The sequence below is a fragment of the Toxorhynchites rutilus genome, chromosome 3, assembly GCF_029784135.1.
Source record: "Toxorhynchites rutilus septentrionalis strain SRP chromosome 3, ASM2978413v1, whole genome shotgun sequence".
Classification (NCBI taxonomy): Eukaryota; Metazoa; Arthropoda; class Insecta; order Diptera; family Culicidae; genus Toxorhynchites; species Toxorhynchites rutilus.
The window spans coordinates 163,383,382-163,411,322 of NC_073746.1; the positions used below are offsets into that span (position 1 = coordinate 163,383,382).

The 27,941-nt window shown below is 38.7% G+C and overlaps 3 protein-coding genes across 13 annotated transcripts in view; 1 reads left to right on the top strand and 2 right to left on the bottom strand.

The window, feature by feature from the left end:
• Window positions 1–1,194: 1,194 nt before the first annotated feature.
• Window positions 1,195–5,110, bottom strand: LOC129779682 (uncharacterized). The gene is made up of 3 exons (XM_055787315.1): window positions 5,042–5,110; window positions 4,354–4,989; window positions 1,195–4,287 (listed from the first exon to the last, which is right to left on the bottom strand). Exon 3 carries the CDS (start codon window positions 3,617–3,619, stop codon window positions 2,657–2,659), a length of 963 nt encoding a protein of 320 aa, XP_055643290.1. The 5' UTR covers window positions 3,620–4,287; window positions 4,354–4,989; window positions 5,042–5,110; the 3' UTR covers window positions 1,195–2,656.
• A 26-nt stretch (window positions 5,111–5,136) lies between these two features.
• The window catches only part of LOC129779681 (PIH1 domain-containing protein 1-like), a 37,516-nt gene continuing 14,711 nt past the window's right edge, over window positions 5,137–27,941 (bottom strand). The window contains exons 3-5 of the mRNA XM_055787314.1: window positions 5,562–6,277; window positions 5,353–5,496; window positions 5,137–5,296 (exon numbers count right to left, since the gene is read on the bottom strand). Coding sequence (XP_055643289.1) covers window positions 5,261–5,296; window positions 5,353–5,496; window positions 5,562–6,277 — 896 coding nt within the window. The 3' untranslated portion in view covers window positions 5,137–5,260. The remainder of the gene's footprint in view (window positions 5,297–5,352; window positions 5,497–5,561; window positions 6,278–27,941) is intronic.
• LOC129779679 (multidrug resistance-associated protein 1) overlaps window positions 25,924–27,941 on the top strand; it is a 59,461-nt gene continuing 57,443 nt past the window's right edge. For all 11 annotated transcript variants that reach the window (XM_055787312.1, XM_055787309.1, XM_055787302.1 and 8 more), the window contains exon 1: window positions 25,924–26,017. The gene's annotated coding sequence lies outside the window, so the exon portion shown is untranslated. The remainder of the gene's footprint in view (window positions 26,018–27,941) is intronic.

Sequence of the window (27,941 nt, forward strand, 5' to 3'; positions counted from 1 at the left end):
CATTTTTTTAAAAATATTATGTATTCCGGTGACTTCAGTACCATTTGAGCGAGTTTTTCTTAAAGCAGGACAAGTTTGCAGTGAATGATGTGAATGATGACATTGAAAAGTTAATGTTTATAAATAAAAAAATAAAGACTATTATTGTGATGGAAATATATCAGAGAAAACCTTCAGTAAAGTAATATTTTTACTATTCTCTGCACTGATTATTGTTTTAAACTTCATTTTTATTTATTCCATTTTTTACATATCCGAATAAACCATTTCTTGAAAAGAGCCGTCGAGCCGCTCACTGCAATGAACCGTTTTGCCCATCTCTACTTTGGAGGGCCTTTTGTGATCGGGTTTTGGACTTGCATTTGTTCGGGATTGGGTGGACTTAAATTGGATTTGAGGTTGCGATTGGTTTGAATTGCGGTTGCTGTTTTATTGGTGGAGCATCGTGTGGTGTTTTGGCTTTGATGAAGAATTTACGACGGAGTGGATGTTCCTGATTTTCGGTTTGTTCGTTCGAGCAGGAGATGGGGTGTCCAAATTGCGAGATTTAGCAGACTAGATCGAATGGAGGATCATATCATGATTCCTTAACCCATTCACTGCCAAGCTTAAACTATATGAAGTCATTCCTATTGCCATTTATATTTTGAGTGTTATTGTTTGTCAAAACCCTATTATTTCTTGATCATTCTCTATAAGAAATAAAGTATGATTTTTGTAAAAAAATTATTTGTAGTATTTTTTCAAGTTATTTACAAATTTATATTTATGTTTGTGGCCCCAAAAAATTTGCTAATTCAAAAGCCTGCATGTTATAATATATTTGAATTATGACGAGTTTAATCGTCTTGGCAGCGAATGGGTTAAGAACTCGATGAGATTACGGTATTCTAAAACCTCCGTTGATTTATGATGATTCTCCCATTGTTTCAGCGTAGACAAATTCAAACGAAAGTAGATTATGTGCCGCAGTAAGATACTCCATCTCCGTGATTATTTCCACCTTTTGAACCATTTTAAGTTGCGTTCGAAAACATCGATCAATTGCACTAGCGAGTCATAGCATTCCCGTCTTATAGGTTCTATCGAGAAAAGAAAGTCTAAATATGTTTTCACAACGAGTTTCGTGTTGTTATTTATTTATTATTTATTATTTATCTACTGTCTTCATCTTCGATTTAAAATCGTACAGACTGATACTGAAACTATGAGCCCTATTCCAGAAAAACAGACGAGCAGACTAGCGCTCGTCTCGTTTGTTTTCATATTCCAGAAGCCGAGCTCGAATTGTTGCCCTTTTAACCTCGAGTAAACCGCGAGTATTCGGTCGAATCCTACTAAACATAGCAATTAGTTGAAACTTCGTATAAACAAAACTTGAATTAGCGGCTCCGCAAAGCTTATGCGATTGAGCCTTACAAATAAATGAATTGGAAAAAAAAGCCGAGCTCGACTAAAAACAGACGAGTAGCTCGTCTGGCTCGACGACCGTTCGGCCGCGCTCGTCCATGAATCAGTCGAATCGTCTAGTTTGTTTGGTGTGTTTGTTCACCTTGTTGATTGAAAGCATCGGTATTCTTCTGCTCCGCCTTTATATTCAAAAATTGTTTCACGGCTAAACTAGTACTGCATAAGCAATGTATGTTTTCAACTGCAACCATCAAATTCAGTTCAGTAATTGCTAGATTTTACAGATTTTCAAATGGGCCTCTTCCAAACAACACAACCAAATGTAAACATTGAACTCATATCCAGGGATGCTAGATGACTGTTTTGAATATATTAACGATGTTGTACGAATGGTTGATTGTGTCGATCCGCCGTGAGAATGAGATCACTTTGCATTTTGAGATATTCATCGCCATACCATTTTCACGGCACCACATCATGAGTTCGTTGATATCGTTTTGCAGAGCCAGGCAATCGAGAACGGACGAAATCACTCCATATAATTTGAGGTCGTCAGCAAACATTTTCTTCGGCGACTTCAGTCAAAAGCATAGATCATTCACGAAAAGAATGAAAATAAATGGACCAAGCTTCCTTGTGGCACACCAGACGTGATGATAAAATTTCCGGAGCAAACTGAGTTGACACACACTGCAGATTCACGGTTGGTGAGGTATGAATATAGCCATCCAGTTATGTGTTCTGGAAATCCCATGTGCTTCGGTTTTTCAATTAGGTAGTCATGCGAAACAGTGTCGAATGCCTTAGAAAAGTCGAAGTAAATGGAATCAACCTGATTTCTGTACTCGACTTCATCGAAACGAACGCGGGTGTAACACATTAGATTTGTTGTCGTTGACCTGTGCTGTACAAATCCGTGTTGTCCGTGTATAAGCGAGTGTGCTGCTCTATGCAGTATAGCCTGAACCAGAGTTTCAAAAACTTTTCCAAGTGAACATAATATCGATATACCACGGTAATTTTCGACACGACGTGTACTGCCCGATTTGTGAATCGGAACAATTCGAGCTGCTTTCCAAATATTCGGGAATGTCTTCTCAACTTCTCAACAAAAGACAAACAACAGGCGCAGCCAGTGAGGAGGCACAATACTTAAGAAAAAGCGGTGGTAGCCCATCGATTCCAGCGCCCTTGGACAAATTAATATTTTCCAGCGCTTTTTGAACTTCCTCGAATGAAAACGAAATTACAGGAATATTGATGTCGTACGTTGGGATATGCTAAAAGCATCCTGGATACAACTGAATACGCTTTGGAAGAAGTTGGCTAATAAATTGGCCGCTTCGCTAAACGAACTAGAAATTTTTCCGTTGAATTCCATATTGGGTGGAATCCTCGTATTCCCTCTCAGTAACCTTATATATTTCAATGAAAACGTCGGATTTTGTTTCAGATTTTGTTGTACTCTATACATGTATGTCCTGTGGCTTTCAGCAAGAAGGTCCGTGTATGAAATTTCAATACTGCGAAGAGTGATACAGTCAGCCATGGTTCTCGTCTTGAAGTAGCGTTTTCTTGCTTTCCGAAGCACATTCCTCATATGGCGAAGATCAGCAGTCCACCAAGGCTTTCGCATTGACACGTAAGGCTTGCGTCGTACACGTGGAACATACATATCAAGTACTTCGGAAAGTTTAGCATAGAAGGATGATACGACTGAATCTATCGAGTTACCTACTAAATAGAGTTGCCACTCGATAGACGCAATAGCGTTATTCAATGACTCAAAGTTACAACGCCTGAAGTTCACAGCCGTCATAACGGTTTGTTGCTCTGTATGGCTATGTAGCTCGCTGCTGCGAATGTCCAGCAAAACGATGAACGGCTTATGATGATGATCAACTGATAGGAGCGGTTGAGAAGGTTCAATGGTTTCCATGTCATCCGGTGCATTGATGAAGGCTAAATCGAGTGGTCGCTGATTAGCGTTTGTAAAACGATTGGTCTGTGTTAGTCCACAAACAAGCAGTGATTCGATGAGTGTTAGCTCTTGTTCTGAAGATGCATTGATAGGCGTGTATCTGTTCAAGTCTTCGTCAAACTGCCATCTTAGGTATGGGAGATTGTAGTCACCCAGCACCATAACACAATCAATGTCATCGATCTGATCAAACATGGTGCGGATCGCAACAGCATGTGCTAGGTACATATCTGTGCTTGAATTTGGTCGTAGGTATATGCGGCAGATAAATAATGTGCGAGTTGCTAGCTTGACTCGAACAATAACTTGTTCAAGCTGACTGTATTCTGGTAGTGAGACCGAGCTGCACCTGTGGCTACTTTCAACGGCAACAAGAACTCCTCCACCTCTTGTGAGTTCACTGGTAAATTCGCTACGATCACATCGGAATAAGCTATATTCAGATGATATCTCTTAATTACAAATGTCGGACTTAAGCCACGTTTCAGTGAATATCAATATATCGTAGACACAACTGGAAAGCAGCAGTCTCAAATCGTTTAATTAGGTGCGTAAACCACGCACATTCTGATAATACACAGATAGCAGATGTTTGTCAGAATTGTTACACGCCGGACTGAAACGGTGGAATTTATAAGACAGAGCGTGTGGTTCTGTGAACAAATACTCGCCTGATGTGTGATTCTGGAAGATCTCCGCCTCTACCACGACATCAGGGCCAAGACGACTTTGTTGGCTGGAACATGCGACGGACAATGGGGATTTTGATGGTGCGACTGAGTCGGAAGAGGAAAGCTTGTTGAAACGATTTTATAGTAACTCCCACGCAACCGAAGAATTCGCCGACGTAATCTAAATTGATTCCACGATATGTTCGGCATCTTTCGCCAGATATCCTAATAAATAGAAAAGCTTGTCAATATGACATAAATTATGGTTTAGAAAGCAAGGAAACCAATCACCTTCACATAGTTTTTTTTCGAACGAATCACGAGCCTTCCGATATTCAACTTCCCTCTCTTTGCTTTCTTCTTCCCCGTCGATCAATTCCAACATCAACCGAACCGTTTGGAAATTAGAAAAAACTTCATTCAAACGAGTATTCCAGCCTTCAATTAAAAATTTGTCTCTCACTTTACCATAATCTTGCACGAGATGCAGCACGTGTTCCATGGTGTCAATGCAGAACTGCTGCTGCTTCCGTAATGATTTCGAAGCCGAAGCCATATCGATTTTTAATCACCAAAATCGCACGAAATTCTGGCAACGTCACTACACCGGAGAAAAGGCCAAATATACAGTTTTTTCTTGCTAACGAGCAATCAACTTCGATTGCAATAAGCGACGATTCGAAATTCACAAGAGATTTGCTTGCCACCACATTGGTTAGATGTCATCAAACCCAAGCTAAATTGTGCTCATCGAACAAACAGATTGCAAAGCCTGACTAATGAATGATCAGTATTGTTCATGCACTGTCCTTACAATAACCAGCAGTGTCGGGTGAGGATACAATCAATAGAGCGTCCGAGTGCAATGACCCCTTGTCCGGCCTGACGAATCCCTTGGTGCATGAACTCGTTCGCCTCGATGGCACACTGGGGAAAAAAATGATATTTTGGACCATAGCATAGCTGAAAAATAATATACTTTTTCCCATAATTTTACAATCCGATCGAAATTCTCCCATGATTACATTCCATATTAACTCATTATGTAATGCCATTAGAACAACAAATTGTGGAATGCCCAAACGAGTAGGATTTATTTCGTTCTATGAAGGGAAAATAATTACTTGTAATCTGTCTATATTCATAATCCATAATCCTGCGATAATACTAATTTATTTTGATTCTGCAACGCATGGATTCAACCAGCGAGAATTGGCATAATTACATCAAGCACCTGAAAAATTAAATTGATTGTAAACTCCACATTGAAATTACTTTGTAGAACCTTACATTGGTTTCGGTATTGAAACGCGCTTGCACCAGATTTGTGTCAATTTTATAAGCCACGAACTCATCCAGCAGATACCCTTTTTTCCTCGCTTCCAGAAGAATTCTATCCTCACCAACATCCAAAGTTATTTCATTGGCAGAAATCTATTGCAAACAAAGATGATGATTATATAACATAACTTGAATTTTGATCAGCAACATGTACTCACACATTGCGGCAAGTAGAACTCTCCAATCAGTACTTTGGGGTTGCCGACAGCTGGTTCGCGGAACAACCGACAATCGGGCTTTTTCGAACCGGCCCGTGAAATCGCCACTTTGGTTGGATCCGGAATGTACTCATCGTTACCCGACATTTCGTTCTTCACATTTTTTATTGTTTTGGCAACGTCAGCATCCATCACCTCGATCAACTTCTTCTTCGGCTTCAGAGATTCCGTACCCTTCGGATTATCCAGCTGCTGAATCGTCTGCAAGTCAGCCTGGGTAGGATTCTTGTAGTTCTCGTAAACTGTTTTCACGTCGCGATTTTGAATGTTGTGCGTGATCAGTTTGCCGATAACCTTTTTGTTTTTTAGCACTCGCCAATCCGTTGCACTGAGTGCGATGTTGTATTTGGTGTTGATTCCCTCGAAAATAATCGTAATTAAGAAATCTCGCATAAGGCCACCTTTTTCTATCTTCGAGAAAAACTTGCAGCTTACGGCGATATCGCACACCTGGCAGGTCTTGTCCGAGCTGTCCTGCGTCGACCGTGGTTGGGTGATGCTCATGGGAATTTTGAACGAGCCGGGAGAGCCATCGTTCAGAATCGCCAACAGCTGGTCCTCGGTGATGTCTTCCGGCGGTGGGATTCCATCGGTTTGACAGATGTTCAGGAAAAATTTTTCCCTGTTGTCTTGCCGGAATGCTTTCACACAAAAACCTGTTGTGGAACAACGAATGAGTTTAGTTTAGTTTTAATAGGGAATAAACATCCAGGATTTCTACTTTGTTGTTGTCTTTTGCATTGTTTCTGATAATTATTAACGGAATTGTAACGGATGAAGATAATCGTTCCACTGCCATTTATTTCTCAGTCTCTGATTAATGAAGTTTGGTCCAATAATCGTTTTTATTATGAAAACTCATTAAGAATCGTCAAAAAAAAAAATCGGATACTAGAGTAGTATTAAACAAAGTAAAACTTATAAAAGTGACCTCAACCGTTCAAAATGACCACAAAGCTCCTAATCCTAAGTGCCATGCGGATAAACTATACCAAGAGATTAATGACCACATTGTAATTAAGTCATTGACTTTTTTGATTTTATGATTTTATTATTTATTTATCTCATATGCTTATATATAATTGCTCATATCGGAAGTGGATGGGAAAAACCATAGCTTCAGATGTGGTGTAAAACTCTGCATCTTTACATTATACACCGTACAAAACAAATGATACTAGTATTTGAACAGTTAAAAAATGGCCCATCCTTGAGAGCCTCTTTGTCTATCAAGTTTTCACCATTGATCCAACACCCCTCGATGAATCCGACAATGAAAAATTGCATTAGAAGTTCAAAAAAATTTCCAAAGACAAGCCAATACTCAGTCATGTCCGCCACAGAGCCGATACGGTCCCGACGAGGCCCTTGCAGCCAAAGGGTCCACCAGAGCACAAGTCCAACCGCCAGCCTAGTTTTGGATTGACAATGAATATCCTCATTCAGAGAAATCGAGAAAATTTCCTTTACGAAAATTTCCTAGACCGGCACTTAAAAATCTTTCAATTTAATATCCTTTATATCTGTGGCACGCGCCCGACGCTCAAACTTTTGTAGACTACTTTTATTTTTTTTCAACTAATACAACTATAAAAATAACAAAATAAAAATAAAAATAGTCCATCATCACCAGATCATGATAGACATAATAGAGATCAATACAAATTGAAAAAAAGATAATTTAAAAAAATTTAAATAGTCTACATAATATAATCCGTTCAAAAAACTTCGTCAGGTTAATTGAAAACATTGAAAACAAACTACCAAAAATTGTCCACATTAATTATCCGTTCGTATAAAACTTCGTCAATAAAAATCTTCGTCATTAAATAAAAAAAAATCGTTTGACTGTTAATAAAACACAGTTTTCACGTGTGAAATACAGTGCCTCTTAAATTCTGTAATTGTTGTTGCGCATTTAATATGTCTTGGCATCGAATTGAAAATATTTATTCCTTTGAAGTACAACGAATTTTGTGAAGCACATGACAAGAAATTAGGTATTTTTAATTCATTCGCGTTTCTAGTGTTATCTCTATGGAAATCACTTCCTCTTTCAACTCGATCACACAAATATCAAGGCAGCAAACCGTGAACTACTTTAAAAATGAACACCATAGTTAAATAAACAATTCTTTGCTTCACGGATAACCATTTTAGAGCGTCCAGCATCAAATATGAGGAAGTGAATCTATTACATTTTAGAATCAACCGCATTATTTAATTCTGCAAACGCTGTAATCTCGATATTTGTGTATCATTGGCTAAAAATAATATGGAAGAACAAAAGTCTAAATGAGGAGAGATGGTTGATTTGTATAGCTGTATTTTACTGCACATAGTTAAATCGTTTTTCAATCGGCATAAGATTCCATACTTCTTGGCAATTTTCTTGATGACATTGTCAATGTGAGTATTGAACTTGAGTTTGTCATCAATAATTACGCCAAGATATTTAATCTCCCGAACGCGATCAATGGTCTCATCATCAATTATAAGAGAGACGTTTTCATTAGAACGATTCCGCGAGATTACCATAAATTTAGTGTTATTTATATCCAACTTCAATTGCTTATACTTCAACCATCTACTTAGAGAACGCAAATCTCCATTCAAATGTAAAACGACCTGATTCAAATCATTAGCTGCAATGAATAACACAGTATCATCTGTAAAAAGGTTAATATCACAAAATCGTAAAAGTCGTCGCATGTCGTTGATGTACATAATAAATAGAAGGGGCCCTAATACACTTCCCTGCGGTACTCCAAGATTATTCCCTACGGGACTGGAAATTGAATCATTAAAAATAGTCCGTTGAGTTCTGTCATACAAATAACTTTCAAACCATTTATATGCAGTACTCGTAATTCCAAAGCGCTTAATCGTATTCAACAACAAGGGCCTAGAAATTGTCTCGAAAGCGCGTTTCAGATCCAAGAAAACAGCAATGATGGTATCTTTACATTCTAATTTCTCTCTTTTTATTTTGCTAACACCAAGTTCAATGCGGTTTTACAGGAATGTCCTTCCCGATATCCCGATTGTTCTGGTATTAGCAAAGCGTTGAGATTTAAATATTGCAACAGCTGGCCTTTAACAACAAATTCTAATATTTTCTCTAATGTGTGCAACATGTTGATGGGACGAAACTCTTCGGCTTTAATCGTTCCAGCAACCTTTTGAATAGAAACTATGAAAGATTCCTTCCACACCTGAGGCACATGCCCAGTTAATAAAGACTTATTAATAAGGTCCAGCAAGATGTGATCAATGACATGAAAGCAATCTTGAATAACTCTAGCATTGACATTATCCACTCCAGCCGTTTTACCTAAAGAAAAGCAAATAGTTCTAAGTTCATTTAATGTAATTGGGTGAAATCTTTCAAATCTACAATTACTATCAACTGTTTTATTTCATCAGGTTCATCGACCAATTCAATGGACTGATTGATCAATGAAACACTATTGACGAAATAATCATTAAACTTGGATACTATAGCCTGTTCAGACTGTTCAAGTGTGCCATGAAAAGCTATGGACCGCGGTTTACTATTACTAGGTTTCAATAAAGATTTCGAAATTTTCCATAACTCTTTGCTGTTGTTTTGATGCTGATCACTCTTCCTCTGAATATATTCACAACGAGTTTTCATAATCGATTGTGAATATTTATTGCGCGCGATCGTGTGCATATTCCAGTGATTTCCATCATTTGTTCTACGAAATTTGTTGTACCATTTGTCTCTCTCACGTTTAAGGCGCAAAAGATCCAAATTGTACCAGCTGTTCGAGTTTTTCAAAGATACATACTTTTGCGTAACTAACTGATTTGTACACGTTTTCAAGGTAATAGTTAGAACAGCTGCTGATTCATCTAAATTATCGACCTCGAATGGAAAATCCAGGCTTCTCGTCACAAGATTCGAAACAGCATGTTTAGAATATTTAATTTAACAAAATCGTCGTTTGGCACGAAATTATCTACAATATTGATAACTAAGGTCTCACGATCGGTTATTTTCAAATTGGTATCAGTGACTGTGTTGATAGTTTCAAAATTGGAATAAACATGATCAATTAATGTTTTACTGTGCCTGGAAATACGCGTGAATTCATTAACTGTTTGTTTCAAATTGAAGAAATCAGATAAGCGCTTCAAATGGTTCGAATTGTAGTCATCACGCCAATTGATATTGAAATCACCAGCTAATATATTTAATTTGCTAGAATCAAGGAACATTTCGAGCCAGTTTTCTAAAATTTCAACAAAACGCTGATCACTTGAGCTGGGGCTATGATACAAAACACCATAATTACCCATCTTCATGCCACGTTCAACTTTAATGCCCAAAAACCAGTTTCCATCAATAACTTCGTTGAGGTGAAGATTGAATTGGACTGATTCTTTGACATAAATAGCAACACCGCCAGTATGTCTAGAATGTTATAAACAAGCAACAACATTGTATCCCGGAATACTATATTGATCAAATGATTCAATTTCAACAATATGTTTTTTTGATAATAAAACTAAAAGTGGACGCTTTTCCTCAACAATCTGACATAATGCTACGTAGTTTGTTGACAACCCCGAAATATTCAAATACAGAACATGAAATTGATTCACAATTCTTCTGGAACATGGTTGCTATTTATTGAAATGTAAGCTGCCTTTTTTCAATTCATAAAGTCTTTTGTATACTAAACACTCAGAACTAAATGCGGCATGGTTGACGTCCAAATTCATTTTACGTTCTCTATTAATTTCCAACAATTAACACATTTCAAGATAGATGTTGTAGAGGCGATTGATTGATTTTGTTCCTTTAAAATGGCTTTAAACTACAAAATTCATTCGCCTCAAGCTCTGAAAAAGGCCACTCGATCAATGGAGGCCGCGGGATTGAACTTACGATCGTTCGTGGACCCACAGTCGTTTAGACTACGAAGACATCATCAGCTCTACAATGATAGCAAGGCGATCTATTTCGTCCAACAGCAATTTAGCTCCAAACATTGTCTTGCTAATATTTCTTGTATGATCAAGTGTTTCAAAACCAAATCACTGATAGCGGATTTCGTAGGGTTAAAGGTTCACTGATCATTCCATAGAGGGCGACGAAAGGAATAACGAACAATTTTCCTCTGAATAGATTATATTGCAATCTTTAATGTATCCACTTCTAGCGGTTTGTTGGCAAGATACGATCGTAATCCTTCCCGATAGAGAAATTCCTGCAGGTTGTATCCATATAAATTCGACACGAATCGGTTCAGTAGAACTTGAGATATCGTGTACGCCAGTTTGAATAAACTAGTTTTGAGAAAAACGCGTTTGAAGTTCATTGTTATAGCCGTTCCACGTTAGTTATCGTATCACTAAAATGGCTCTAACTCGGTAAATAATTGGATTTTTGGCATGTCCTTTCTAGGGTATATTCTTGAATGCCTAAACTAGAGAAATATGAAAGAAACAAATTTTTAGTTCTTTCAAATTTCTAGACTAGAATACTCCCTTAAACTATTTAGGAAATATAACATTTCAAATACACCCATACCTCGCTATACGGCCTACATTCGTTCCACGAAACTTGGCCGCAAAGCGAAAAGCCGTATAAGGTATCAATTATTCTAATACAAAACCATACAAATTCAATACGATTGATTTCAAATTTATTGAATATGTTTATCATTCAAAATGCATTTTATATCTTCATTTCATTTAAACATATATACATAACAAGTACATATATTTGAACATAAAATAATAACACACTCCAAAAAACAACAATAATTCATAAACAATTTCATCTTACATGAAATAAGTGTATGTATACAGCAATTCCATGCCAAACCAATGTAATGGTTCTCAGATTTCTATTGAAATTGTTAATTTCGTTCCTTATTCGTTAGTTCGTATTTTTCATTTTTCATTAGGGTCCCAAGGGTGCCAAAGAACAAAACTACCACTTGTCACGAAAATAGAGAATCGCTATATTGGTTCGGCATGGAATGGCTGTATATCGACTTCGAAAAAATATTCTTGCCGCTATAGCGAATCATTTTAGGCCGTTTATCGAAAATGTGCCTTTATTGAAGAGGGCTGTTATAGCGAAATGCCGTATAAAGAGCGGCCGTATAGCGAGGTATGGGACACCGGTAAAAATCTTACCTAAAAACTGAATTTATTGGGTTTTTTTATCCCATTTGTTTATTTATTTAGGATCATTAGCATTTTAGCTGTAACAGAGCCGGATTTTAATCGTGTACGTGTTACACGTTTCATGGTATCTATACATTGTACATTACACAGTAGGCATTTGGGCGTAAGAGTATTCCGTCTGTTCTCCCATTGTTCAGTTAGACCGGACAGCGGAGACAGTTGATATCATCATTGTTGTGTTAATAATAGCACAACAGCCCGATTTTTCTTGCAGAGCAGAACAGTTTCAAACAGAAGCGTTCACGTTCACCATTTATCGCAATGATTGTAATCCACGTAACAGCTCCAAATCACGTGGCGGCGGTGTTTTGATAGCTGTCGCATCCAAGTTAGGTGGTTTTATTGATCCCACTCCCAGTGTGTGAAACTCTCCAACAGCTTTGGGTGAAAATCCTGATGAAAGGTCTGGTCATTAGTATCGGTATAATCTATTTACCACCCGATAAGAGAGCTGATCTAAGTGTAGAAAAGTGTATTGATTTCACAGGAGCCATCATTTCTCAGCCTGGAGCGCAGGATGTTGCATTTGGGTTTGGCGACTACAATCAATCTGGTTTAGTGTGGAACATCCCATCAAACGCTCCAGCTTCCATTAATTGCTTCTGTTTCCACGCAGATCAATCCAGTGCCGAACAGGAATAGCCACTTGCTCGATCTAGCGCTAGCAAAAGATGCTGCATTATCAGGGTGCTCGATTGCCGAGGCCACTGATCCTGTTATCCCGCTCGGCATCGCACAATCCGTGATGACCGTGATGGGAGTGTCTATCCACCTTAGAAACATTTATTGCACCCTAAAACCGCGTTAAGTTGGAGGGCGCTTCCTAATCGGTGCACGTCTCGACGGGTAAATGGATGCCTGCGTTGAAAACTCGTGAAGTGCATGAGCACAGCCGCCCCCTGAAGTAGTCGCCTAGATGTGGTCCCGGGGGGAATGAGGCTACGAGTAGAGGGCTTGGTTTTTGTGGGTGCGATCCCCACTCGACGTCTGGGTTATCTCTTCCCAGATAAGGCTGGTAGAGCGTTCCTCACCTCTATAAAAAAAACCCTAAAACCTTCACTTGCTAACTTTGGTTCTGTTTGCTTGATTAGTTCTTGAGTTATGCAGATATTTATTTAGAAACAACCATAGAAACACCCTAAAACCTTAACATGCCAACTTTGATTTCGTTTGCTTGATTAATTCCCGAGTAATGCAGAAATTTGTGTTTCATTTGTATGGCAGCCCCCCTTAGAGAGGAGGAGGGGTTTCGAAATATCATTAGAACCTTCCCCGACCCCAAAAACCCCTACATACAAATTTTCATGTCGTTCGGTTCAGTAATTTCCGAGTCCATAACAATCAGACAGACAGACTGACATCACTTCATTAATATATATCTATATATATATATATATATATATATATATATATATATATATATATATATATATATATATATATATATATATATGTATATATATATATATATATATATATATATATATATATATATATATATATATATATATATATATATATATATATATATGTATATATATATATATATATATATATATATATATATGTATATATATATATATATATATATATATGTATATATATATATATATATATATATATATATATATATATATATATGTATATATATATATATATATATATATATATATATATATATATGTGTGAGCTTCTTGGATACCAAAGAGAATTAATTCTATGACATGGTTAAGTGAATCAACACTAGGGATGCTATGTTTTGGGTGGTCGAGGCATGGGACGAGGTACAGGCTGATTCCATTGTCAAGTCATGTAGAATGCTGATTCAGTTTTTTTGAAAACCGTTAAATAACCCAAGGAATATTGTCAAAAATCAAATTTCGGGATTTAGATGACAACAAAAATCGAGATGACAGTAGATCTCTACGATTCATGCAATTTGAAGACATTTGGCATAATTTTTTTTCAAAACTCCGATTCCATGCACTTGGGTGATTTTACGGTTTTCGGAAGACTCAAACCTTGGCGACTTTGCGACAATAGTAAACTGAGGTGACACAGCAGTTAAAAACTTCAGATCTTCAAAACTATTCCCGGTTGCGAGATATCGTAGGGTTATGGACAACTGTCGGCGTACAGCAATTGCATCGCGCATGATAGTGTTCCTTTTGCCGATTTCAGGAGTAACCAAAGCGAAGAGTTCATCAAATAATTCTCCGTCTATTCGCACAAAGTTGCGAAAATCATTTGGTTCAATTACTATCAATTCATTGAGTAATTCGTCGTAGGTGAACTTCTCGCTATTAATAAATCACTGTTTGATTGTGCAACATTTTGCACAGCCTTCAATATAGCCTCCACACGGTACAAACCAAATTATTGTACAATAATATTGACCGTCTAGGGGTCACCGTCAAAATATTGGAGTTGCCCAATATAATTGAACGTCTATGGGCCGCTTCAAGGATGCTATACTTCATCGCACAATAAGCACATAAATAAGTAAACAATAATTTCAATTATAGTGACGTCTGCATGTATGAATTCAACTCTATTTTTCGCTAGACATGCAAAATGTGTCGATGCTAGGACTGAAATAAGAAAGATACTACATCTTTCTATATTCTTTCTTCCGTGTCTCTGAACTTAACATGATTGTTATTTCTAGTTTTCTTCGTTAGATCAGGTTCATTGAGCGATAGATGTTGCCATCGACGATAGAAATTTTTTTGTAAAGGGTTGTATCTAGGACACGACCACATATTTTCGACGTAGAACTACGCAATTATATATGCAATCCTCTTGTTTACCACTTCAAATATTATTTCAGAATGCATCGATTTTTTTGTAATAGATTATGTTCTTCGTTACAACTAAATTTGATTGACGTCCTTTTACGTTTGATATGATGCCTAGGACTACCAAAATATGTGAACGGAAGAATTGTCAAACGATCATTGTATTTTACATTTCCCTCTGAAATTATTGCACATCTCATGTTTACGTAGTTCTCGAACCGCGAAAGTTCATTCACCTCTAGTATCTGAAATGATGATTTTCTCAGGCTTCCCGGTTGAAAAGTACCTTTTATGGAAACATATTCCGCTCTGCACAACGACAAGCGAGTACAAAAGTTCTCAACACCAAAAAATACCCCGACTTGCATGTAGGCACAATAATTTTGAAGTCCGTTTTAGGGAAACACAGCTCAGTGGGAAAATTATACCCCCGACTTGCATGTTTTGACAAAGCGGATTCCCTCAGGCACATTGATTTTGAAGTCCGTGTTAGGGAAACACAGCTCGGTAAAAAATAATATCTTATTAATTGTGATAGATGCGCAGAAATATTTCCTATCAATTGATGCCGATCTTTCCGATCTGTTAAGAAATGTTCGAGTTATAAGCATACGAAATACGGGTAGGGTTAGCGTACAAATCGGCAGAACAAATGTTTGGGAAAAAAAGGAAGTTCCTCCAGTTTTCATAAATTTAAACCATTTAGAGATTAGCGAATTGTAATGTATATCATATCAAACAAGTCTTAGAGAATTTCTGATTCGATTGGTATGCGAATCATGAGAATTCGTTCACAGTTAAAATAGTTATTGACGTTAACTTTATTTCATAAAAACGTGATATCTTTCTGATTTGGCACCCTTACTGAAAGACGTAGTTCTACGTCAAAAAAGTTTTTATCAATTTATTATCAGAGAAAATTTCATCCCCGCAATGGTGAATAAACTAAAATTGGCTGTAGATAGTTGTTTCATTTTGGACTGAAACATACTTTCGTGACAACTGATTTTGAAACCATTCACAAAATAGCTTCCGGTTCAACCATGCATTAGGAGATCCTCGATAGCACACTGTCGTTTCTTTGGAGCATGTAAAGTTTATCAATCTTCCAATTATCATCAATGGCAGATTATGAGCATCAGAAACAACAAACATGGCATAAAATTTATCAGGTTTTGTCAGTTTTGATTCCTGCAACGCTTTTTACCTCCAAATGTGTTAATATACTTTTTTAATGTTTTGATAAATAAACCAGATTCGTTGCAATTATATACAGTGGAACCCCGATTATTCACGAGCGGATGATCCGCGGTGCGGATTATGCGCGACAGCGAGTTCCATAGTAAATCCATAAACCTTCCCGGAATTTGTCTGTGAGTGATAGGCTCATGTACTTTTGTTTTGGCCATGGCTTTCACATTATCTGACTATTGGTATACACGACTTTCTAGATGGCTAGTTTAAAGATTTCTGTATTGATAAAAACTGGTATTCATGCTGAAATATCTTCTTTTCATGTTTGTCCTTTTTAGTCCTTTATTGCATTATCCGCGATTTTCGTTATTCGCGTTGAGCTAGCCAGACTATTCCGCGGATAATCGGGGTTCTACTGTACTTGAACCAGCCGGACCTCTTTTTGAAAATAAGGCACCACTGAACTTAAACGACGCGGGTACTATAAAATTAGGTACTTACTTTTTCGTCTGCAAGTGAATATCTTTAGACGAAATAATAATGTTAAGTTCTCGTTGTTACAGAAACCACATGTATACAGCCGTTTCTAGCATGTTGTGTTTTCATTCGAAATATAGATTTATTATTTGGAACCAAAGGAATTTGTGCTTTTAGTTGCATGTCGAAACGTGTTGCTGATAGAAATCATGTCATGCAACAACTTAGAAAAACTTAAAGCATTTGATGAGAGGAGGGGAATGATTTCAGAAGTGGACAATTGAGAATTGAGAAATATGCTTTTTTCGCACTGAAATGCATAGAAACCATCGAAAAAAACTAAATGGACGATAACTTCGTCAAATATGCTTCTTTTCATGAACCGCACAAGAACAGAAATTCGCACAAAAAAAACCGCACAAAAACAGGTTTTACTGTATATCTTCAGTAGCATATTTTTTATTCGTCACTTTTCGTAAATTTGTTTGTGTTTTTAAAAATATCCAGCCTATTCGTAAACCTAACAATTTATAGATTTTTATTATTTTTGTTAACGTTTTACTTTCTGGTATATGTTGTTATACAGCTTTTTCTTCAAATTACTTCGGTCACGTAAATCTTGGTCCAGAGGTGGTCACTTTCTGTAGCATTCAAATAATTGGACACCGTTCAAAACCACTATTAAGAAAAATCCACCTATTAATTCTAAACGCGCTATGGGGGATTATTTTGTCTACTTCACGATACACATGAATAAATGCAAATCTTAATTCACAAAAAAATGTATCACTGACTATCTTGAAATGGAACTTCAACAATTGACGCAATAAAATACTCTTACACGGACCAATTTTGGGAAATGGCACATCTCATCTCACACAATCGAAGAGTCGCTAAAAATAATGCATATTTGTTAATTATGAACCTATTGAAGTGATACGAGAGGCGTTCGAAAGAAATAGGTGGCCTACGCTACAAATTATACAGTTATGAAATTTTCCGTAAACACCGTGAATACGGCTGATCAATACAATTGAATCGTTTGTTTGAGCAACCCCAGAAGTCCATTTGACGCACTTGCGCGAAAACGACAAAAAACTGTTTTTCTGAAAATTTTCACCTGGTCCTATTTGTTGGTATCAGGTTCGGATGCTACACCCAAAGTACATAATGTGAAACCACTTTTTCATCAATATAACAGTTTAAGCACAAATATGACGTTTTGAAGTTGATACACTTAGGGGGTTTCTCAAACAAACGAGAAATCAGTGGTAAATTTAGCGGGTTTGAAGTGATTTAATTTAATTTTAAGCACTTTTAATGTTCATAATGCTCACACCAAGTAAGAATGGGGCTGTTGAGGGCTGTTTATCATCATCAGAAGACGTTCCGATTAAGTTGAGTTGCGCATGCTTCTTACGGCATCGGTGAACAAGGAATGTAATTGTATATGAAATTATAATTGAAACCCCAATTAAAGGGGGCTCGTAGAACTAACTTTTTCTGAAATTTTGATAATAGATGTAGGTCTCAAGGACTCAAAAACTGCCAAAAAGTTAATTTTGACAAAAATGGCGTTTATGGGGTTTCTCAAACAAACGATTTAATTGGTATAAATGTTTAAAATATTTTTGACGTAGGACTACGCCTAACCTTTCAATATAGGGACCTATTTCAATATTTCGATGTGAAAAAGTGTTTAGTTCTTGAACGTTAATATCTCTTTAATTTAACGATCGATTTTGATTTCGAATACATGAATTAATAGGAAATATCCGCAATTCTTATCAGCAATTCTTTATAATACATGAATTAATTTAGGAAATATCAGCAATTCTTTGTATGCCCTACATTACTATTTTTAAGTTCATTTAAAGCTCAGATTGATGAAAATTGGAAGAAAGAAATCCATACTTTCCCATACATTTTGTCTGCGCTACCGCAGCAAACAGCTATTCATTACAAGCAACCACAGGAACGGGCGAAACGTAGGGACAAAGTAAAGACGAGTGGGGAATGCAGAAGAGATTATGTATATAGGCGGTCGCTACAACGTAGATTATATGACTATATGTTCCCAACTATTCTAATTTCCCAATAACGACGATCGATTGCAGCATTCATAAACAAATATTGATATGTAATATAATATCCACTTCGATAATATCCACTACACCATATCATATCGTGTTCTTCCCTATCAAATCCATAGAAAATGGCACCCATCGGTATCGAATTATCATCGACACCACGATTTTCGCTAAATACTTCTTTTAGGTTCGGCTTGCAGAAACTTTTCTGAACTCTTAATTCATCAAATTTGGTGTCCCTGAAAAGGGCCGTTGATTAGAAGCTAAGGTAATAATGACGAAAGCGGAAGCGTGGCTGTTTAAGCACGCTCTCTTAGGATACGATGGGCCAGCTGGATGTCCTTGGGCATGATGTGACGCGTTTTGCGCACAAATTGCACACAAATTGGTATCTTCGAATAGGCCGCCTAAATATGCATCGCTTGCCTCCTGCAGTGCCATAACGGCGGAACTTTGGAAGCGCAAGTCGGTTTTGTAGTCCTGGGCAGTTTCACGAACCAAACGCTGGAAAGATAGTTTGCGGATCAGCGATTCGGGCGACTTCTGATAGCGACGAATTTCACGCAAAACGACGATTCTCGGTCGGTAGTGATGTGGCTTCTTCACATCTCCTGTGGCTGGTGCAGACGGTCATGTTATTAGCGCCTTTCTGAAAGAGATCCATAAAAAATTAAGTTTTCCCTTACAACCGAATGAACAGTTTTTTTCAAAGCTAATTCGGTCCTAAATAAAGCGTTACTTTTCAGCAACAGTTCGTTTGGATACCAGGAAAGGAGGAAGCCGCCATAAGCCCCCAACTGCCATTAAGGAAGTTGGTCCGGTTGGATTGTCTGCTTGAACCGGCAGTTTTTACTGCCCTTTGTGTATACTGCTGTTCGCACCAGTTTTTCCAGCATCATTTTCCTGCTAGAGACGCGCGATTTTGGCGCCTTTTTTTCGCTCTTCAACCCGCATCAGAATCGAAGGTGAGGAAGGAGGATTTTCTACTTCGCTTCCTACAACCGCTGTAGCGGCCTTGGAGGTCTCGCTGACGGCGGTTCCGTGTTTGGCCACTTCACCTGGCCCCTCTGCCGTTTCATTCCCGAACTTCAATCGTTGCCTGAAGGTTTTTCATTCCCCCGCCATCCCGCTGCCCTTGGGTGTTGCTCAATGAAGGAGGCTTGTTTTACTTTCGGTAAGTGAAAAGAAATTTTTTCTTCTTCTGTGCATAGGAGTTAGCAAAAGCTAGGACGCCCAGAGGGCATAGTTTAGAGATTTTTCCAGAACATATCCCAAACAAGTGATTGATATTTTTAACACTTTAGTGACATTTTTATACCCAAGTGACATCCATTAAGTGATTTTCAGCAAGTGCTTTTCTGCCAGTGAATTTTCAATTGCTCTTCCGCAAGTGTTTTTTCCGGTGAATTCGGTGTTCGATTTCGTAGCTGCATCGACATTGTCCCCCGCCGTTACTGTCCTCCGCCGTTTTCGTCCCCCGACGTCCAACGTACTTAGTATAAGCAAATTTTATTTTTTTCCATCTGGCTGTACTTCGGTATAGCCAGCCTTTTACCATAGCTTCCAGCAGTTCCGGCACCGTAAGGCCGATCAACATTTACAATGGTGTTCCCACCACCCGCACTTCTACCGGATGGGTTGATCCCTTGTAGCCGTGGGCTGGCCGATCCTCTAAAAGCGCGCAGCTTAAGCGCCACTCCCGAAGGAGACAGCCCGCCAAGATCGATTTTGCCCGGTTGAGACTCCCTGTAAGGGCGAGTTCAGGTATTCTACTTCCGAAATAGAAGTACGGATCGCTCCAGCCATGCCACGGAACTCTAACCAAAACGAAACATTCAATTAGACCCCCATCAACCGAATTCAAGCTTCAAAGAAATCGGTAGATTTCACTCATACCCGATTAATTCTCATCATAGGCCAGGCTGCTACCTGTGCTACCTGCTACCATAAAACGAAAAACGATCGCGATACAATTTATAATGTGCAACATAAAAGACTTTCACAGTATCAAAGCTTCAGTCTGTACTAACATTCGATAACTAAATATATTTGCATTTTAACACCGTTTTATTAAACATTACATAAATGATATTGTAACATGCATTTATTCGATTAATCCTGCTATCCTATTATCTTCCATTCGAATTCTAGCTTGAAAGCATTCTATGAGAGGTGTGTGCGTGAAATTGAGCTTTTGTTGCCCCGGGGTCTTTTGATTCTATTGAGCGCTTTATGTGGAGGGGTCAACAATGACGCCCAGGAATTCCATTTGGCTTTTGACAAAAAATCTCGGACGCGATCTTCTTCTCGCCGTCCGGTTCATCCCGACTTAGGGCAATAGATAAAAAACTCCGTGACGTCCTCACCGGACGTCACCCTCCTTATAGGTAGCGTCACCCTCCTTACTGCCTGCGGGAGTATAGGTAGCTGTGCGATGGAATATTAGCACATAGCACATTTGATCGCCAACGTAAAGAAAAGTTCAAATCACCTGTGATTCGTAAGCACACACACGCACAACACGTTACTTCCTAATCACTGCCTCTCGTTTTAACATAGACCTAACAAACAAAGATTTTGAAAAAAACGAAAGAGTTTTATGCTTACCTTTTTGGAATTAATCAAACGAGCACGCGCACTTCCACTATTTTCCGCAGTCACGAACAAAGTAAGCGCGCCTAGACATCCTCAGATCAGGGAAAGTGAAATCAAACGTACTTACAGGAAGTACGTCATTTCCCAAAATCTTGTCGGCTATCCTCGGAAATCTGAAGATTGTCTTTGGCCGAATCATACTGATTTCGGAAAACCATATTCCAACCTTCACTCTCCCCTTCCATACGTAGCAGCTTCCCTGAACTCTACAACGTGGGAATCTCTCCCAGGCTCTCTCCTGAAATTAAGATAAAACGCTTTACGCCGTTTGAAGATCGACTCAGCCCATCTGCGTTGTTATCTACCTTCGGGCAAATACATATGAGAGTATGTTTTGCCCTTAAAATATTCTATAGTGCTGACCGCTACACCCTTTGGAGGAATCCTCCAAATTTTATTGCTAAGAACAATTGAGGATCCAATTCTTCCACCCAACCCTTTTGTTGTCTCGAAATCGATCATAGGATCGATATATTCTCCAGATACGTGATGTTAAACAAATTGAACTTCTAATGGGTATGAAGTCGCTAATCGACTTGACCCCTACTGAAATCATTTTCCATCCCACCCCTAATCAACGCAAGTGTGTTGTTTCATGCCGGGATGTAGTTTTCATGCCAGAAGAAGACCTTCTTACTGGGCTAACTGAACAGAATGTGATCGGTGTCAATGGAATTTTTAGATACGACCTAATAAAAAAAAAAACGCAAAAACACAACACCAAAGGTTCATTTCAGAACCACCAACATTTTCATAAAGAGTAAACAGTAAACTGATTCATTTTCCTGGTAGATAGATAGGTATTGACGCAGCAGAAGAAAATAAAACAGTATATTTAAAAATATATTTAACAAAGGCTGACCCCTTTGTATAGTCCTACGTCACCCCGGTTATGTCCACGACATTACCCACCTGTCTTTTTTCTGCTCAAAGAATTGAACTCTTCACATTATTTGTCATGTTCCGAAAAACGTGATATAAGCGAAACATTTTCAGTGATAAATTCGAGAGTGATATAATCGAGACGTGATAAGAACGCCCAGTATCGAGACGTCACTGTATATATATTGCACAACCTTTCATTATCCATGGTGGGATAGCCAATGTTCCAAGCTTTATCAGGATAAATCGAACGCATTTAAAGCTTTTCGGAAACGTGGAACCATTGAGAATTTTCAAACGTATTTGCACCTTGAAAATCAGTTCAAAAATTTGATCAAAGGGAAAAAACGTGCTTATTGGCGAAATTTTGTGGGAGGTTTGTCACGAGAAACGTCAATGAAAAAATTATGGAAAGTGGCTCGAAACATGAGAAATCGCTCTTCAACGAATGAAAGCGAAGAATATTCACATCGATGGATTTTTAATTTTGCACGGAAGGTTTGTCCCGATTCCGCTCCCGTGCAGAAAATTGTTCGAGATATACCACAAGATAGGTGCGATCTTGATTCTGAGTTTTCGATGGTAGAATTCTCTCTTGCTCTCCTTTCATGTAACAATTCTGCTCCAGGAACGGATAGAATTAAGTTCAACTTGTTAAAAAACCTCCCTGATGTGGCGAAACATCGCTTGTTGAATTTATTCAATCGGTTTCTGGAGCATAATATTGTTCCAGATGATTGGAGACAAGTGCGAATTATAGCTATTCAAAAACCCGGAAAACCCGCGTCCGACTTCAATTCGTACCGCCCAATAGCAATGCTGTCTTGTATACGGAAATTGTTGGAGAAAATGATCTTGTTTCGCCTTGATCGATGGGTTGAAACGAATGGCCTACTCTCAGATACACAATATGGGTTCCGCAGGGGCAAGGGGACGAATGATTGTCTTGCGTTGCTTTCTTCAGAAATTCAAATGGCTTACGCCGAAAAAAAACAAATGGCTTCAGTATTCTTGGACATAAAGGGGGCCTTTGATTCTGTTTCAATAGAGGTTTTGTCAGACAAATTACACTCTCGGGGTCTGCCGCCTCTGTTGAATAATATGTTATATAACTTGCTTTGTGAGAAACAGTTGAATTTTTCTCACGGGGATTCGACAGTAAATCGGGTCTCCTACATGGGCCTCCCCCAGGGCTCATGTTTAAGCCCCCTTTTGTACAACTTCTATGTAAGCGACATCGACAATTGTCTTACACAAAATTGCAGCCTAAGACAACTTGCAGATGACGGAGTGGTGTCTGTCGTAGGATCAAACGAATCCGACCTGCAAGGACCCTTACAAGATACTTTGAACAATTTTTCAACCTGGGCCATTGGGCTAGGGATCGAATTCTCCACGGAGAAAACAGAGATGGTGGTTTTTTCTAGGAAGCATAGACCAGCAAAACCAAAGCTTCAACTTTTGGGTAAACCGATCACTCATGCTATGTCATTCAAGTATCTTGGGGTCTGGTTCGACTCCAAATGTACTTGGGGGGCCCATATTAGGTATCTGAGTAAAAAATGCCAACAAAGAATAAACTTTCTCCGTACAATTACCGGCACCTGGTGGGGAGCCCATCCCGAAGATCTTATAATGTTGTATCGAACAACTATTCTCTCAGTGATGGAGTATGGCAGTTTCTGTTTTCAATCAGCTGCCAAAACACATCTCATTAAACTCGAGCGAATTCAGTATCTTTGTCACCGTACTGCGTTGGGATGTATGCCCTCAACGCATACCATGAGTCTCGAGGTTTTGGCAGGCGTACTCCCACTAAAAGATCGCTTCAATTTATTATCTCTTCGGTTCCTCATCCGGTGTAAGGTTATGAACCCATTGGTGATCGGAAATTTTGAGCAGCTTATCGAGCTAAATTTTCATTCAGGATTCATGAGCTCATATCATGGATTCATCTCCATGCAGGTTGATCCTTCTTCGTATACTCCCAACCGTGTTTGTTTTCCTGACTACATCAATTCCTCTGTACATTTTGATCTGTTCATGAAGGAGAAAATCCATGGAATTCCAGATTATCATCGATCGGGGATCATTCCTACGATCTTCAATGCAAAGTATGGGCGTGTCAATTGTGATAATATGTACTTTACTGATGGGTCCTCTATGAATGAGTCCACAGGATTTGGAGTGTTCAACGAAATTTTTAGCACCTCCCACAGTCTTCAGAATCCTTGCTCTGTGTATATTGCTGAATTGGCAGCAATACATTGGGCGCTGGACAGCGTCGCCTCACGACCTGTTGAACACTATTACATTGTAACGGATAGTCTTAGCTCTGTCGAAGCTATCCGTTCAGTGAGGCCGGAAAAGCACTCGCCGTACTTCCTTGAGAGAATACGAGAAATTTTGAGTGCTTTATCCAGACGCTGTTATGTCATTACCTTTGTCTGGGTCCCTTCACATTGCTCAATTCCGGGTAACGAGAGGGCTGACTCATTGGCAAAGGTAGGTGCAATTGAAGGCGATATTTATCAGCGTCAAATCGCTTTCAATGAATTTTATTCTTTAGTCCGTAAAAATACCATCGCTAACTGGCAACGTAAATGGAACGAAGATGAATTGGGCCGGTGGTTTCACTCGATTATCCCTAAGGTTAGCCTCAAACCATGGTTCAAAAGTCTGGACTTAAGTCGGGACTTTATTCGCACCTTCTCTCGACTCATGTCCAATCACTGTTCGTTAGACGCGCTACTCTTTCGTTTTAATCTTGCCGATGGCAATATCTGTGCTTGTGGCCAAGGTTACCACGACATCGAACACGTTGTTTGGTCGTGCGAGGAGTATCTTGTTGCCAGATCGAATTTAGAAAACTCTCTTCGGGCTAGAGGAAGGCAGCCCAATGTGCCGGTGAGAGATGTGTTAGCTGGTTTAGACCTTGATTACATGTCCCAAATATATGTCTTCCTAAAAGCTATCAATCTTCGTGTGTGATTGTCCTTATATCCTTATATTCTCCTTTTCCTTTCCCTTCGCGAGAAATCAAATCCCTTCTTACTAACAATAGAATAAGGTGAAATGTAAATACATGTTAGATATAAGATAGGCTTAAGAATTGAGTATGATGAATGTGAGTGCGAATGTGAGTGTGAACATTGTCAACATATCCTTATATCCCATCCTTTTCCTGAAACAAAATGTCACCCTTCTAAACTCGAGCAAGCCGCGAGTAATCGGTTCTCTACTTCATTAACATTAGAATTAATAAAAAAATGTTTATATATACTTGTAACTATACAAATAGGAGTTTGGCTCCTTTAAACTTATGTAACTGAGCCTGTAAAAATAAACGATTTAATAAAAAAAAAAAAAACCTTTCATTAACAGAAACACAAATTGAATTTTATCCCACAGCATTGTGCCAGAAAAATGAGAAAAAGCGATGGATAACACTTTCAACGACATGTTTTTTTTCCAAAAATCCCGAATAAAACAAAATCCGAACGGGAACTTGTTCAGAGTCTCAAAATACCTCAATAAATCATTATAACATATATTACATTAACATAATCGAGACACGCGTGAACGTGAATCCAACAAATCTGAATGGACTTGTGACAACAACAAACAACTGCGGAAAACCTGAATGGAGCGTCAATACGTCACGGTACCACCCACCAGGATCGCTCCCACGTTTACGTTTCCTACACGCTAAGCGTCTCTGCATACCCACCCCCTTAGTATTACCGTTTACATAGTAAATCGTTGAACTCGGCCGTTTTCTGCTATCTCATCTACCCGAGTCGCGTTTATTTTCACGAGGTACTCATACACAGCTAGTGAAACGTACCGACGACTCTAGTGGCGTCACCACTTAGTCGCATCGCCATCAACGAGCGCCAACTCCCGAGGTATGTATTGGTTAATCATAGTTACCGGCCGGTTGGTTTGATTTTTTCGATTTAGTAAAACAGCGAATGCCAAAAGTCACCGGAGAGCGAGAGTCGTCGCGTTCAGTTCTTCGCTGGAACTTGTCGGTGGCGGTGGTGCAACTGGGCGCGCTTCATTATTTAGTGTAAGTAACTAACTAGATGCTGGTGAGGGATGGTGAATTGGCTGGGATGAGAACAACCCTCACGTGTTTCATGAGATTGTGTGATAAAGTGTAGTGACCTTAGTGGGAGTTCTTGGCGACATGGCGTTTGTCGACGATAAATGTGTTACGCAATGGGCTTTATTTGAAACCTCAAGGATACGCCGAGATATTGGGTCAATAAAAAAATCGGACACTTGCTGCTGCTACAGGATGCATCTGAAGATTGAAAAAGCACGATGAAGTAGTCGGTCAATTACATCGGTATTGTTGATTCGTTCGGCTGATTGATACTAAAATAGAAACTAAACGTTCAATTTAACTCCGCGGATAGTCTCTGATTCTCTACGATTATTAGTTCCGATTGATGATTTTGGTTAGTGCACATCGCGCAGCATAGCTATTCAGTGAATTCATTCTATTCAAACGAATGGTCGCTCACAATAGTGCTATTCCATGATTGTGATCAAAGTTTTTTGTGTGGTTTTTTGGTGGTTGCTATTTAAAAAGATACAGTTGATGAGCAGAATTGTGGATTCGATGACGTGATCCACCGGTCTAGTGAAAAACCGGATTCGCATTACCATTCGTTGCTTCATGCAACAAATGTACTTCACCGTTCGAATGCTGTCCAAGTTTTAGTTCCGAAACCGTGGAGTCATAATGGGATAGCTGTTTTATGGCAAACATTGTTTTTTCGTGAATAAACAGCGGGCGACGGTGACGGTGCAGATTCTGTTTTTTTTTTCGCGAAGCAACAGGCGAGTGAAAACGGCATTTGTTGGCAGAAGAACAGAGTAATGCGGGATGCTGTTATTGCTTCCATTAAATAGTGGGTAAATGTGATCAACATAGTCCGATTTTTGTTTGAAGAGACGACGAGATCGTTGGGCATATTCGTGATAAGATTGTGCTTCAAGGGTGTCGAATGCCCGTGGATTGTTTCAAGTAGAGCTGACACACAAAAGTGCGCGGGATAGCGAAAACAAATAGCAGCAAATTATAGCCGCAGGTGCCGTTCGATGAGTTCGTTGGTGGTGTAATTGATGTGTCGTTTCGAGTTGCTAATAACTGATTAAGTGTGATGGAGTGACTTGTGTGTTCTGCATCATCTGATAGCCTACATTGATTGGATGCATGCATGCTGATGAAGTAATTACAAACACTAAGAATTATTAATAACTTTGTCTAAAGTTATGAAATGCTCGAGCATTCGAACAATTATAAACCTGATGTGTAATGAAGCATTTTACTATGCTAGGACAAGAGAATATCTAGCTACGAGTGATTGTGTTATTGGTGCTAAAACTTGACCAAATATTGACAATCCGAAAATTTAGTATGAACAATCGCCAACAACGAGGATGATCAGTAACTCACTCTTCCATTCTGGCTAGTATTTTTGTGATGCCCGATTGAGGGGTACATACAACACACTCATCAATCATGAACAGCTCTTGAATGACAAAAAAAACCTAAACCGAGTAGATCAAGAGATCATCGTTTTTTTCTGTAGAGCGGAGTAGCGATAAACAACGTTTCTGAAGATGAATCCATTTGAGCTCAAACTTTGCAAACACGAATCAACATGAACGAAGGACAAGTATAATGCTCAAACCAAGCGAAAACGAGCAAAAGTTTTCGTTTCATGTACCGACATTAAACTGGTAATATTCGTAATGCTCGTCGTACTAACTACCTGCTTCATTCTGATTTGCTTACTCAAAACGAAGCAGAGCATCTGCTTCGAACGCAGCTTTGACGATCACTAAATATGTTAGTGGTATAGGAGAAGTGCTTAATATGCCCTCCGAGATGAAATTGATGCATCTTTACTGTGTTCTTCAAAATTTTGGTAATAACTACGTAGGCACAGCAGGTTGGTTATCCATGAGTTAATTGTAAT

Excerpts from the sequence above, each read along its gene's own strand:
- LOC129779682 (XM_055787315.1), bottom strand. The coding sequence starts at position 3,619 with ATGTACCTAGCACATGCTGTTGCGATCCGCACCATGTTTGATCAGATC.